Source organism: Arachis ipaensis, chromosome B09 (genome assembly GCF_000816755.2).
Source record: "Arachis ipaensis cultivar K30076 chromosome B09, Araip1.1, whole genome shotgun sequence".
NCBI lineage: Eukaryota > Viridiplantae > Streptophyta > Magnoliopsida > Fabales > Fabaceae > Arachis > Arachis ipaensis.
The window spans coordinates 138,174,846-138,188,375 of NC_029793.2; the positions used below are offsets into that span (position 1 = coordinate 138,174,846).

Consider the following 13,530-nt stretch of genomic DNA (forward strand, 5'->3'; position numbering starts at 1 on the left):
GGGTGGACAGATGTTTGATTCATTTTTCTTGGTTTTACTTTAGTGCATATATGATCTTGATAACAAGATATTTTGTTGCACTGCATGTGTTTGAAGATTCATGTCATATCTGCAACCGAAAATGAATTTGGAATGGACAAGTTTATTATAGTTTGAGAAATGTTATAAAGCACAAAATTGCCTGTACATAATGAAAGATTGTGACAAACTTCATTTACTCTTACTCCTTAATTTATAGTTATATTAATTAATTAATTACTTAATTAATGTTAGTACGAGTGAGATAACGACGGTTTATAGGTATATCTTCATTGAATAAAGAGAAGGTTCTATTTGCCGTTTTGCTGTTATATGCGTTTATTATCCTCTAGTTGCTTCCCTGATTATATTACCTATATTGTAGCTGCAAACGCCATGGAGCTTCTGAACTTTACTCATTTGAATGGGAAACCCATTCGAATTATGTTTTCCCAACGTGATCCTAGCATTCGGAAAAGTGGATTTGCCAATGTGTTCATCAAGAACCTTGACACGTCAATCGACAACAAGGCATTACATGACACATTTGCTACTTTTGGAACTGTGCTTTCTTGCAAGGTTGCCATTGATAGCAATGGAAATTCAAAAGGCTATGGTTTTGTACAATTTGAAAAGGAAGAAGCCGCTCAAAATGCCATCAAACAGTTGAATGGCATGCTGATAAATGATAAACAGGTTTTTGTGGGACTCTTTGTTCGACGCCAGGAAAGGGCTCAAACAAATGGATCACCAAAGTTCACTAATGTGTATGTGAAAAATTTGTCTGAAACACAAACTGATGACAACTTGAAGCAACTGTTTAGCCCATATGGTACAATAACAAGTGCAACAGTTATGAAAGATATGAATGGGAAGTCTAGATGTTTTGGTTTTGTTAATTTCCAGAGTCCGGATTCAGCGGCTGCTGCAGTTGAGAAGTTAAATGGAACTACGATCAATGATGACAAGGTTTTATACGTGGGGAGAGCTCAGAGGAAAGCTGAAAGAGAGGCAGAGTTGAAAGCCAAATTTGAGCAGGAAAGATTAAGCAGATATGAGAAGTTACAAGGTGCAAACTTGTACTTGAAAAATCTTGATGACAGCATCAGCGATGAGAGGTTGAAGGATCTATTTTCTGAATTTGGAACAATAACATCTTGCAAGGTAAATTTCACTTTGTGAGTGTACATTGTACATCCAATTAGCCCCTGATACTGGTTCATTTTATTGTTGTTGACTTGTTGTTCTTCTTTCTTTAGGTAATGCTTGATCCACATGGACATAGCAGGGGGTCTGGTTTTGTTGCATTTTCTACTCCTGAGGAAGCAAGTAAAGCTGTAAGTTATTAATTTGCTGCTTTAAAAAAAGGTGTGTGACTACTCTACCTCTTTATTCATAGATGCTTGAAGTTTGAATTGTCTTTTGTTCAGTTGAATGAAATGAATGGGAAGTTGGTTGGGCGGAAGCCTCTGTATGTTGCTGTAGCCCAGCGCAAAGATGAGAGGAAAGCTCGTCTACAGGTGATGCTCTTCTTAATGTTCTAGGTCTCATATGATTCATTTCTAGACTACTTCCTTATGAATTAGTTGTAGGCTTGTAGCTTATACCTAAGTGGGAGTGGGAGTGGTTCAATTATAATATTGAATTTTTTGATGCTTTCTGATCTTTGCAATTAAATTTTATGGACCATTAATATGGTTTCGTCATTTCCATATTTTTTGGAAACATTTTTCTTTTGGTTTGCAATTTGCATTCATAGGATTGCATTAGATATGAATTGTTTAAATTGTGTTGTTTTGCACTTTCTGTCCACATCCCATCATGGATAGAAGTCTTTCATGTTAGATTTGCCACCAAACAAAAGGAGATTCTTTTCTTTTTGCAGGCATAAAATATCATGGTTGTTTGAATGTGATTGGGAGTTCCTTTTTGTAAAATTAATGGGTAATTTAACAAATTGACATTCTTTTCAGGCTCAGTTTGCTCAAATGCAGTCACCTGGTGGAATATCACCTTTGCCCTCAGGAATTCCTGGGTATCATCCAGGAGCACCAAGGCTTGCCCCTCAACAGCTGTATTTTGGTCAAGGAACACCTGGCTTCATGCCGCCACAACCTGCTGGCTTTGGTTTCCAGCAGCAAATCTTGCCTGGAATGCGGCCTGGCGTTGCTCCAAATTTTGTTATGCCATACCACCTTCAGAGACAGGGTCAACCCGGGCAGAGGATGGGCATTCGACGAGGGGGAAACCTCCAACAAGTGCAGCAGAACCAGGTAAATTCTACACATCTAAGCTTTGAGTGTCTTTATAAATAATCTTATCCATTATTATTTTTATCATTTGATCACACTTTAATTTTTGAAACCAGATGCTGCATCGCAACTCCAACCAAGGGTTTAGATATATGGGCAATGGCAGAAATGGTATGGATCCATCCGTTCCTCAAGGTCTAGTTGGTCCAATGATGCCCATGTCCTTTGATGGATCTGTATCTCCTATTGATAACCAGCGCCCTGGAACATTGTCTACCACCCTTGCCTCTGCTCTGGCTTCTGCAACCCCAGAAAATCAGCGAGTGGTATGTTTATAAGTTTATAGCTTTGCATGAAGGACCTGTTTATTTTCCTTATTGCAAATTAGAATTTTGGTATGTGAATAAGTTTATCCTACGGCATAGTCTTTCATTTAAACTAGGAATATTATGTTCTCCTTTCGCTATCGTTAATAATGATCTACATAAAATTTAAAATGAGTTCTAACAATACAAGGAATATAACCATTTTGCTAATTCTGTATAGAGCTGAGATAAATGGAGTTGAAATAATGCGCAGATATTTTAATTTGTAATTACTTGTATTTGACTAAATTTATGACAATCATTTTTACAAGAAATCTAATATTTGTCATATATTGGTTGGAAATAACAGATGCTGGGTGAACATCTGTATCCTCTTGTGGAGCGTCTTACTCCAACTCAACACACGGCAAAGGTGACGGGCATGTTGCTGGAAATGGACCAGTCAGAGGTAATCCATCTCATTGAGTCCCCTGAGGACCTAAAGATTAAGGTCTCCGAGGCAATGCAGGTCCTTCGCGAAGCTGCCACGGGTTCTGATGTTGGTGATCAGCTGGGCTCATTGTCATTGAATTAATGAATGAAAGTCATCGTAGATACATTGCTCCGTATCATATTTGAGCCACTCTTTTTTGGGGCTCAACGAGGCAACATTATTTTTGGGATCCTGTGCTATTTTAATTTTATTTTTTTCCGGGAATGATCATGAGTCAATTCTGAGGGATTCAAGGATTTATTTTTGGTAGTCTTTGGTAGTACTGTAGCAGTTTTACTTTAGCGTTTTCAAACTATCTTCATGATTTTGTTTTAGTTAGGATTGAGTTGCAGTAGAGGATCTAACTTATTGGCTTTTTGACAATAATTATTTCTTGAGACCTTATATTATTTTGGACTCGGATTTTGATATAGTCTGTTCTTGGTCTCTTTTAATGTTGCTTCTTATTAAATTCTTTTGATTGTGTATCTAATTTTGGTTCGGGGTTGTGAGCACTAGTCGCGCACAGCATTCCTGAATATGTTCTACCATTTAATTCGATATACTATAAATGATAGTTCATGTGGAAGTACATTACTAATTTACTATTATGTCAAGTATAATTATTTCTTGAAATAAAAGAAAAGTCGGGGCATTTGGTTGATTAATTCATATATGCAATAAGCTTGAACTTTTGTTGTTTTATCGAGTGTTGCTGAATATGATGGTTATTACTTCATTCGTTTATGGAAGGTACGCCTGCAAATTATTGACCTCTTATGGTTCAATCATCACATTCGATCAAAATCTAAAACATGATTCCCTCCTTGGTTCTCACTTAAATGTGGGTGATATCCAGGATAAAAGNNNNTCTGGAAGATTACACCATTTTTCTGTAGCCAAATATTCCATATAACTGAAAAGAATCCCACTAATCAGTACTTGCGTACCTCCTTTTTCATAGGCGTGGATCTCCAACTCTGAAAGTGATCTTTCAAGGTGCCCGGGGCTATCCAGGATAAAAGTTATTTGGACTTTCAGTATGGTATTAAAATTAATCTCACCACATCTAAACAATCAACAAATTTTTTTTCAGTTGTATGTTAAATGGTTGGATCTAGAGTTTCATAATTCTTTTTTATATGCTTTGCATTCCAATCATTTAGCAATGCTCATTCTAGAATTCATTCACCTGGATACTTGCCGTATAACAATATGATAATAACATGAATTATGCATGGCTATTAAAACAAAAACGTTTAATATAATAATTATCAACAACAAACGTGGTGTTTTTTTTGTTGTTGTCTAACGTGTTAGTATTTTCTTTCTTCTTATATTCCCGAAAGAAAAAACCCAACCACAGAGTACAATCTCAAAATTTTTTTCAGTTCTCTGACCGATAAATCCTAGTTTATTTGCACGTCATTGTAGCCTACACATCCTCCAAATAAACATTAATTGTGTTTATTCCGGTTTTTGGTTTGTTCCAAAATGTTAAATTTTTTCTCTCAAAAAAGAAAATAAATAAGTAAAATAATAAGCAAATGAAAAATGCATAATATTTGTGCATTTATAACCTCCTTCTTTTCATCTGACAAAATTAAAAAAAAATCCAGATTGGGTGATCTTAGCAAAGTTGATGGACTGGAGCTGTAACATCCTGTCAATTGAACTATTGAAGGCTCTGCCTCTTTCTTCAGTTGTTGCTTCTTACATAGTCTAGTTCAGTTTTGTGATATGAATTCCTCAGCAAGATTTCCAAGTGAGGTTTTCTTGTTCTAAGTTATAATTCATTATTGTATGGACATTGTGTAGAGAAGAGTAAAAACTATAGTCTCTAGCAACAAATTGAATGAGAAGAACAGCATCAAGTCTGAGAAAGAATTATGTTCACTCTTTAGTACTTTATATTTGCATGTGTCTCCTTTAACTCATACAATCACAATTCACAACAAACCATAACATACTAAACAAAATGTAATCAATGAATTTCCTTTTATGATCAAATGACAAATCTGATGGACATGAAGAGTTAGTATACTCTGTTACTCAAAGTGTTAGTTATTTACGATGTTACAATTTATAAAATTCCTAATAACCTTTCACTCTAAAAAAAAAAACAATATGATGGACATCATGATCATGCAAGAGTGTAATAAATAAATAAAAAACTAGAAAATGTTGGGAGGAAACAAAACTATGTAATTTAATACAACATTGTCACATTTAATCGAAAAGAAGACATATCTTTAAGTAGGCTGTTACCTAGATTATTTTTTAGAGTGAATACTCCATCCGACTCCCTATTGCTAATAAAAAATGATCTAAGTAACATAGAATCTCTCCAAATCCTGTGTGTGAGAAGTACGGTAAAATAGAATAGATAGATTAGCTTCAAAGCAACACATAAGCCGAACCAAGTCCTTTGGTCTTTCCGTTGTGCCCTTACATGGGTGTAAGTGCCGCTTCCATACTCAACCACCTCCTCCACCCAAAGAACCTCAAGCCTCAACCACGCTCCACCGCAACCAACACCACCAAGGCGGCCATCACAACCATCCTCTCCCACGTCAACGCCGGTCACATCTGTAAAGCCGCCTCCGTCCTCTTCGCATTCCCGGCGCCTTTCCCATACTCCCTCTACGCCCATCTCTTCCAACACTGCACCTCCCCACGCGCAGTCGTTGGCCTCCGCAAGGCCGAGTCCCACCTCGTCACCTTCTCCCCCGCCCCACCCATCTTCCTTCTCAACCGCGTAATTGAGGCTTATGGAAGATGTGACTGTCTTCAGGATGCACGTGAATTGTTCGATGAAATGCCGCAGCCAGACGGTGGCTCTTGGAATGCGCTCATCAACGCTTATTCCCAGAGAGGTTTCTCGGATGAGGTTTTCAAGCTGTTTTTGAAGATGAACAGGTGTGGTGTTTATCCCAATCAGATAACTTTGGCTGGTGTTCTTGGGTCGTGTGCTGTGGCTTCTGAGATTGTTTTGGCCAAGCAGGCTCATGGGATTGTTGTGAAACTTGGGTTTTATCGCAATGTGATTCTCGGCAGTGCCCTTGTTAATGTCTATGGAAAATGTGGGATCATGGTTGATGCTCGTAGAATGTTTCAAGAGATTCCAAGTCCCAATGCTGTCACTTGGAATGTCATTGTGAGGAGGTATCTTGATGCCGGCGATGCGAGGGAGGCCATTGTCTTGTTTTCGCGGATGTTTTTGGTGAAGGTTCGACCATTGCATTTCACATTTTCAGCTGCTCTTGTTGCTTGTGCGAGTATCTCTCGGCTGGAAGAGGGGATGCAGATACATGGGGTGGTTGTGAAGTTAGGTCTTCACGAGGATAATGTTGTTTCAAGCTCACTTATTAACATGTATATGAAGTGTGGTAAGCTTGAGGATGGCCGTGAGGTTTTTGATCAGATTGGTTCCAAAGATTTGGTGTCTTGGACCTCGATTGTATATGGATATGCAATGTGTGGGAAAACATGGGAAGCAAGAAAGATTTTTGATGAGATGCCAGAGCGAAATGTGATCTCATGGAATGCAATGTTGGCAGGGTATGCTAGATTTTGTGATTGGCACGAAGCGTTAGACTTTATATATCTGATGCTTGGTAAAATTAAAGATATCGATCATGTAACACTTAGTCTGATGTTAAATGTCTCTGCAGGTCTTTCAGATCACGAGATGGGTAAACAAGTACATGGTTATATATATCGACATGGTTTCCACTCGAACCTGAGTGCCGGCAATGCTCTTCTTGATATGTATGGTAAATGTGGGAACTTGAACAGTGCCACAGTTTGGTTTAACCAGATGAGTAATTGGCGTGACTGGGTTTCTTGGAATGCTTTGTTGGCTAGCTATGATAATCATCAGTTGAGTGAACAAGCACTAACAAAATTTTTGGAGATGCAGTGGGAGACAAAACCAACAAAGTATACCTTTGGAACCCTCTTGGCAGCATGTGCAAATAGTTTTTCTCTTAACTTTGGAAAACAGATTCATGGATTCATCATTAGACATGGATTTGAAATGGATATTATAATCAGAACTGCTTTGGTCCACATGTATTCTCGATGTCGATGCCTTGAGTATGCTATCGAGGTTCTCAAGGGAGCAATTTCCAGAGATATAGTCATTTGGAATACCATGATTTTGGGATATTGCCACAATCATAGGGGTAAAGAGGCGCTTGAACTTTTTCAACTGATGGAAGCAGAAGGCATCAATCCAGACCACGTGACGTTTCAGGGAATTCTGCTGGCTTGTGTTGAAGAAGGCTTTGTTGATGTAGGTACTGACTGCTTTAGATCAATGAGCAATGAATACTATGTCCTGCCCCGGCTGGAGCACTATGATTGCATGATTGAACTATATAGTCGGCATGGGTATATGGATGAGCTAGAGAACTTTCTCAAAACAATGCCAATAGAGCCCACTCTTTCAATGTTGAGAAGGGCCTTTGAAGCATCTCAGAAAAATAGGTACTCAAGACTAGGAGAATGGATTACACATAAACTTAATGAATTTGAACACTAATTAATTTCAACCAACTGCATGTGTGATTATATCAGAGATCTGATCTCTGTTTCAGATTCTAGCTTTGATTTGCCGGACGACTTATAATCACATTACATTATTTATTTATTTATTTAGAATGAAAGTGTAAAATATATTTATTTATAAAAAAATTACATTATTTTAAGAATAAAATTATAAAAAAATTAATTTATTCAGAATGAAAGTAATATAATTAATTGTTATTTACTTAGATGTGATAAAAAAATTAATTGAATACTATGTACGGTAAAAAATTGATATTATTGAAGGATAAAATTAAAATTTATTTCTATGTATCGTTTTTTCTCCAACGTTTTTCGTTCTATTTAAGTCTCTAACGTTTCAAAATCGTCTCAATTTTGTTCTGTGTTTTATTTCCTAATACATTTGGTGTCTAAGAACACACACAGCGACACAAATTTCTGATATAGTTTTTGGGATTTCTGCAGCTATTGGACTTTTTGGACTAAAATTCTTGTTATTTCCTGTATCATAAACAAAAAGGTTTAGTTTTAAAAAAATATATTTATTTTTCTTTGATTTATCAAAATTTCATATAAGTAATATATTCTAGATATCAATTGTAAACATTGTACTCTGTCAAAATTATTAATGAGTGATTTTTTATTTTACTTGAAATATATTATGTTAAAAAATAATTTTAAATAGAAAAAATTCTACTCCTTTTTTTCTAAAAAATGCTAAAACCATATTTTCCTCTTCTCTATAAAATGTACACTTTTTTCTTTAATAACTTTTAAAAACTTCTTCTTTAACCCATTTTAAATTTTGTGTTAAATATGCTAACTTTATCCATTTTTTAAGAAAAAATATTTTTTTTTACATAAATACTCTATAACAAAAATTTAATTTTTTGTAATTAAATTTTATTTATCAAAATATCATTTAACAAATTATTTTCTTAGTGACTAAATTATATTTTTACCAAAATATCCTTCAAAATATTTTTTAAAGATTAAATTATTTTTTACTAATGAAAGCATCCATAACCACATTGTTTCCGAATATGAGCTTAGACAAATAATTACTCATTCTTAACTTTATCTTTAGTGCTTTAATATTTCGTACTCCAAGATCTTGAAATTGGGCTATCTTTAATTTTTCAGCAATTCAATCAATGAATGTTAGACGGGTTGATGATGGGTTAGTCCACACTAGCATTTGAGAAACATGAAATGGTTTGATCTGACTATTGAGTTTTAATAAATCTGCATGAGCCGGGAGTTATATATAAATTATATATACTGATTCTGTTTACATTACATGTCTCTCTTCCATGATTATTTTGTTGTTGGATATAGTTAGATTTTGCAGAACTGTGCAGAAACTTACCATGCATCAGTATCTTGAAGCCTGAACATTACTAGTGATTTTACAAGTTATTAGCAATGGTTGTTGTAAGTGTTTTTCTTGAATTCTTTTAATTCCACTTGATTGATTAACAGAATGTGAAATAGTAGCAAATGAAAACTAAAAAAAAATTATAAAAATAAGAATTTGCTATGCATTTTGCATTGGTATCATAAAAGTATATATAGTTTTTTTTCTTATGAATTGAACTGTACAATTTCATTTCATACATCATCAAAATCTAAATAACATTGTTTGTTGAATAACATGGTTTACTCTCACTCAACACACAGCAAAGGTGACGGGTTGCTCGAAATGGACCTAAAGTCTCTGAGGCAATGCTGGTCCGGGTTCTAATGTTATGTTGTGATCAGCTGTGGGCTCATTGTCATTGAATTAATGAATGAAGTCATCGAAGATACATTACTCTGTATCATATTTGAGTCACTCTTCTTCCGGGGCTCAACTAGGTAACATTATCTTTTAGGTCCTCTTCTATTTTAATTTTATGATTTATTTTTGTTAGTCTTTGTTAGCAGTTTTACTTTTGCATTTTCAAACTAATTTCATGATTTTATTTTAGTTAGGATTGGATTGCAGCAGAGGGTCTAACTTATTAACTTTAGATCTTATATAATTTGGACTCGGATTTTGATATACTTCGTTCTTATTGCGTCTTATTAAATTCGTTTGTTTGTGTGTCTGCTATTTAAATTCTGGTTCATGTGGACGCTAACATCACCGTTATGTCATGTATAATTATAACTAATTATAATTATCACTTAAGAAAAAAAAATTTCTTGGGATTTGGTTGATTAATTCATATATGCATTAAGCTTAAACTTTTTCCTGTTTTGTTATAACTCCATTAGTTTATGAAAGGTATGCAAATCTCCTACAAATTATTTGATTACTTCTATGTTGACGAGTGTATTCTAAGAAAATGAATAACGATCTCAGGATAGATCTTGTTTATCATTATAGTACTCAAATTAATCTCGCCAATTTTTTCAGTTGCATGTTAAATAGTGGGATCTAAAGTTTTATAATTGGTTTTTCAATATGTTATTTATATACTAAAATTAGTTATTAAAATTAATCACTAATATATTTATGTATAAATATATATATAATTAATTTATTTTTAATATATATTTATATTTTAATTCATATTTTATATTATTGACAAATTTTGATATACAAAGTCTTTTTTTTTACATGCTTTGCATTTCAATCATTTAGCAATACTCATCTTATAATTTATTCAATCAAGAGGATACTTGCCGTGTAACAATATGATAATAACATGAATTATGCATGCCTATTAAAATAAAAGCGTCTAATATAATAGTTAGCAACAGCAAACGTGTTGGTGTTTTCTTTCCTATCGTTCCCAGAAGAAAAAACCCGAAGAATATAATCTCAATATTATTTTCAGTGCTCACCGATAAATTCTAATAGTTATTTATCAGTCATTGTCGCTTACACAGCCTCCAAATAAACAATAACAGTGTAGACAGGACATAACAAAAGCAGAATCGAATATTACTTTTCTACTCATTAATAATATTAGTCAAGTACAAAATAATACAGGTGATAATTATTTAATTATTTAAATGTCATGTCCCAAACTTCGATCTTAGGATAGTCATGGTTGGTGTGAGCCACAAGTGTCGCCAACCCTAAATTTTCATGGTTATTGACAAAAAAACAAATAATATTAATTAAATTTAATGCACAAAAAAAGTTCAATATACATTATTATTTAAAAAAATATAAATAAATAATTTTTAATTAATGAATTTTAAATAATTATAATTAATCATTATTAATTTCATATTTAAAAAAATTAAAAATTATTAATTAATAACAACTAATTAATATAAAATATAATTTAAAAATATATGTTAGTTTGGTATGAGCTAAACATACCTATCGAAAATGTATTTATTTCTATTCCAGTAGTATTAAACAACAAATTTCAATCCTCTAAACCCTATTCTTTCTCTTTCTCTCTCTTTCTTGCCACCCGGATCTGATGGCTTTGGACTCCCACATAGAGAGAGTCTTATGGAGCGAGGAGCAAATCACTCGCCGGGTTGCCGACCTCGCCGCCCAAATCTCTGCGGACTTTCGTGCAGTTTCTCCGCCGCCGGTGGCCGTTGGCGTGGCCACCGGTGCTTTCCTCTTCCTCGCCGACCTGGTTCGAAGGATTGAGCTCCCCCTTGCCGTTGATTTCGTGAGAGCCGAATCCTACGGTTCAGGAATACAGTCCAACTGTGCGCCTACCATTTCTTTGGATTTGAAAGTTGATGTCAAAGGTCGCCACGTCATCTTGGTATCTCAGTTTCCTTCTTCACTTAACCCTCTTATCTCTTGCTATATGCACTTCACATTTGTGCATAGCTTTTCAATAGCATGTAATTTCAATTTAAAGTTGATGTATTTTCTAATAAACTACAATGATAAATTAAATTGAATTAAATTAAAGTTGTACCTTCACTAAATATAATTAAGAAGAAATTTTACTTCTATGAAAGATGTTCCATAAAACGGTTTTAAGTTGTCACGTCCATTATTGTGAACTAATTATTAACAATCTAGAGTATTTGTTGACTTCATTAAATAATTTTTTGTTTTGCTAACTTAAAAATAATTATAATACACAATTATTTTTTTTAACCAAAAACTCGACACAATAAGGCGAAGCAGATAGAGTACATAGAGTACATAGATGTCACTAGTCAAACAAATACAAATTAATCTAGAGTGATTTTCGCCTTTGCCATCAACAACAAAGGATCGAGATCAATCCATTCTTTGTAGTTCTTAATCGACCTGTTGATAACTTTGGAGACACCTGTTTCTAAGTTTTTGAAAATTCTGTCGTTCTTTTTCCACCATGTATTTCAAATGATAGCAAAAAAAATCAATTCAACTACCTATTACTTCTTAATTAATAACAATGATATTTTTATATGAATAATATTACTGATTAATTATTAGGTTGAAGACATCGTAGATACAGGACATACTTTATGTAAAGTTATTGGACACTTAAAATCAAAAGAAGCATCCTCTGTATCCGTGTGCACTTTCCTTGATAAGCCAGCAAGGAGAAAAGTTAATGTTCAACTAGTGGGTGAAGGCAAATTCTACCGGGGATTTGAGGTAACAAAGGACTCTCTTGTTCTCATATTAAATGATTGTCTGTGATTTTCATTAACTCAAAATTATGTATCCAAAGCAAGCAGCGTGAGTTGGGAGTTACATATATAGATAAACTAATTTTGTTTACATTACATGTTTCTCTCTCTTCTATGCAGTGTCCAGACTATTTTGTTGTTGGATACGGTATGGATTTTGCGGAATTGTACAGAAACTTACCATACATCGGTGTCTTGAAGCCTGAACATTATCAATGATTCTACACATTATTAGCCATGGTTTTCTAAGTGTTTTTCTTGAATTCTTTCGATTCTACTTGATTGGTGAACAGAATGTGAAACAGTAGTAGATGGAAACTAGAATATTTTTTTTGTTATGCATTTTGAATTGTACAATTTCATTCATACATTATCAAAATCTAAACAACATTGTTTGTTGAATAACATGGTTTACTGTAGCTAGATACTTACAATAAAATATTAGGTACATACTAAGTTTGCAGCCTTGGAGCCTTGATGGTATTGGTAGTAATGACCCCAATCATAGTTGAGATAAAAACTATGACTTTTTACGCATTGGGGTCACCAGAGAGAATGACATGGTGTTAGTGATATTCACATTGCCAATTCCACCCATTCCCAAGACCTTCAACTTAATTGTTAATACTTTGCACCTTAGAGCCTTCATAGTTTCAAAATATCCAACATGTATTCATGTGAGTTAACCAACATTTGAAGCAAAACATCCTTTATATTGGAGCCTTGGAGGGAATAATATATACTTAGGTAGCCCAAAATGTGAAGTGATGTACATTCATACTCTATGCCTTACCCCAAATGAAAAGTAACTTCAAGATATGGCAAAGAAGATCACAACATTAACTTCCTCATTAAATCTAAGATTTGATATGCATCATATCACAGATTTTATACAGATGCCCTCTCTATTTGGAAAGCTTTGAAGCCCTCTTAGGTGGCCCAATAGTTGCCAAGTGTACTTTTAATTACTAATTCAAATCGTTATTCATGTGTCAAGTCTATGGGAGCATACCTCAACTCTTTGAAACCCTTCTTAGCTTCCGTCTCAAACTGAATCTCTAGTAATGTTTTATGGCTTTGTTATAATTGAATCAAGGCAAATTCGCATTGTAGTTTCATCATTCATCTGCCACAAAATATTTTTTTGTTAATTAATTATCAATTTATGGTGAAAGAATCTGAATGCTAAAACAAAAATCATATTGAAATGCAAAAATAATAGATGTCAATGCGAAGTAAAAGAGCTGGAGTTTAGAGAATAATTTCTGTTGGGAATTACCACTATTTAAAGGTAATTAGGCAATTTGATATCCGATAT

The 13,530-nt window shown here is 34.1% G+C and overlaps 3 protein-coding genes across 3 annotated transcripts in view; all 3 read left to right on the plus strand.

Moving 5' to 3' along the window:
- LOC107618982 (polyadenylate-binding protein 5) overlaps positions 1 to 3,541 on the plus strand; it is a 4,644-nt gene extending 1,103 nt beyond the window's left edge. The window contains exons 2-7 of the mRNA XM_016321176.2: positions 404 to 1,182; positions 1,278 to 1,355; positions 1,449 to 1,538; positions 1,992 to 2,291; positions 2,387 to 2,596; positions 2,946 to 3,541. Coding sequence (XP_016176662.1) covers positions 404 to 1,182; positions 1,278 to 1,355; positions 1,449 to 1,538; positions 1,992 to 2,291; positions 2,387 to 2,596; positions 2,946 to 3,170 — 1,682 coding nt within the window. The 3' untranslated portion in view covers positions 3,171 to 3,541. The remainder of the gene's footprint in view (positions 1 to 403; positions 1,183 to 1,277; positions 1,356 to 1,448; positions 1,539 to 1,991; positions 2,292 to 2,386; positions 2,597 to 2,945) is intronic.
- On the plus strand, positions 5,450 to 7,726 carry LOC107619649 (pentatricopeptide repeat-containing protein At3g26540). Its single transcript, XM_021110760.1, has one exon. The coding sequence runs from the start codon at positions 5,521 to 5,523 to the stop codon at positions 7,612 to 7,614; it is 2,094 nt and encodes a 697-aa protein (XP_020966419.1). The 5' UTR covers positions 5,450 to 5,520; the 3' UTR covers positions 7,615 to 7,726.
- Positions 10,954 to 12,617, plus strand: LOC107616627 (hypoxanthine-guanine phosphoribosyltransferase). Its single transcript, XM_016318583.2, has 3 exons — positions 10,954 to 11,344; positions 12,013 to 12,177; positions 12,333 to 12,617. The coding sequence occupies exons 1-3, from the start codon at positions 11,045 to 11,047 to the stop codon at positions 12,429 to 12,431; spliced, it is 564 nt and encodes a 187-aa protein (XP_016174069.1). The 5' UTR covers positions 10,954 to 11,044; the 3' UTR covers positions 12,432 to 12,617.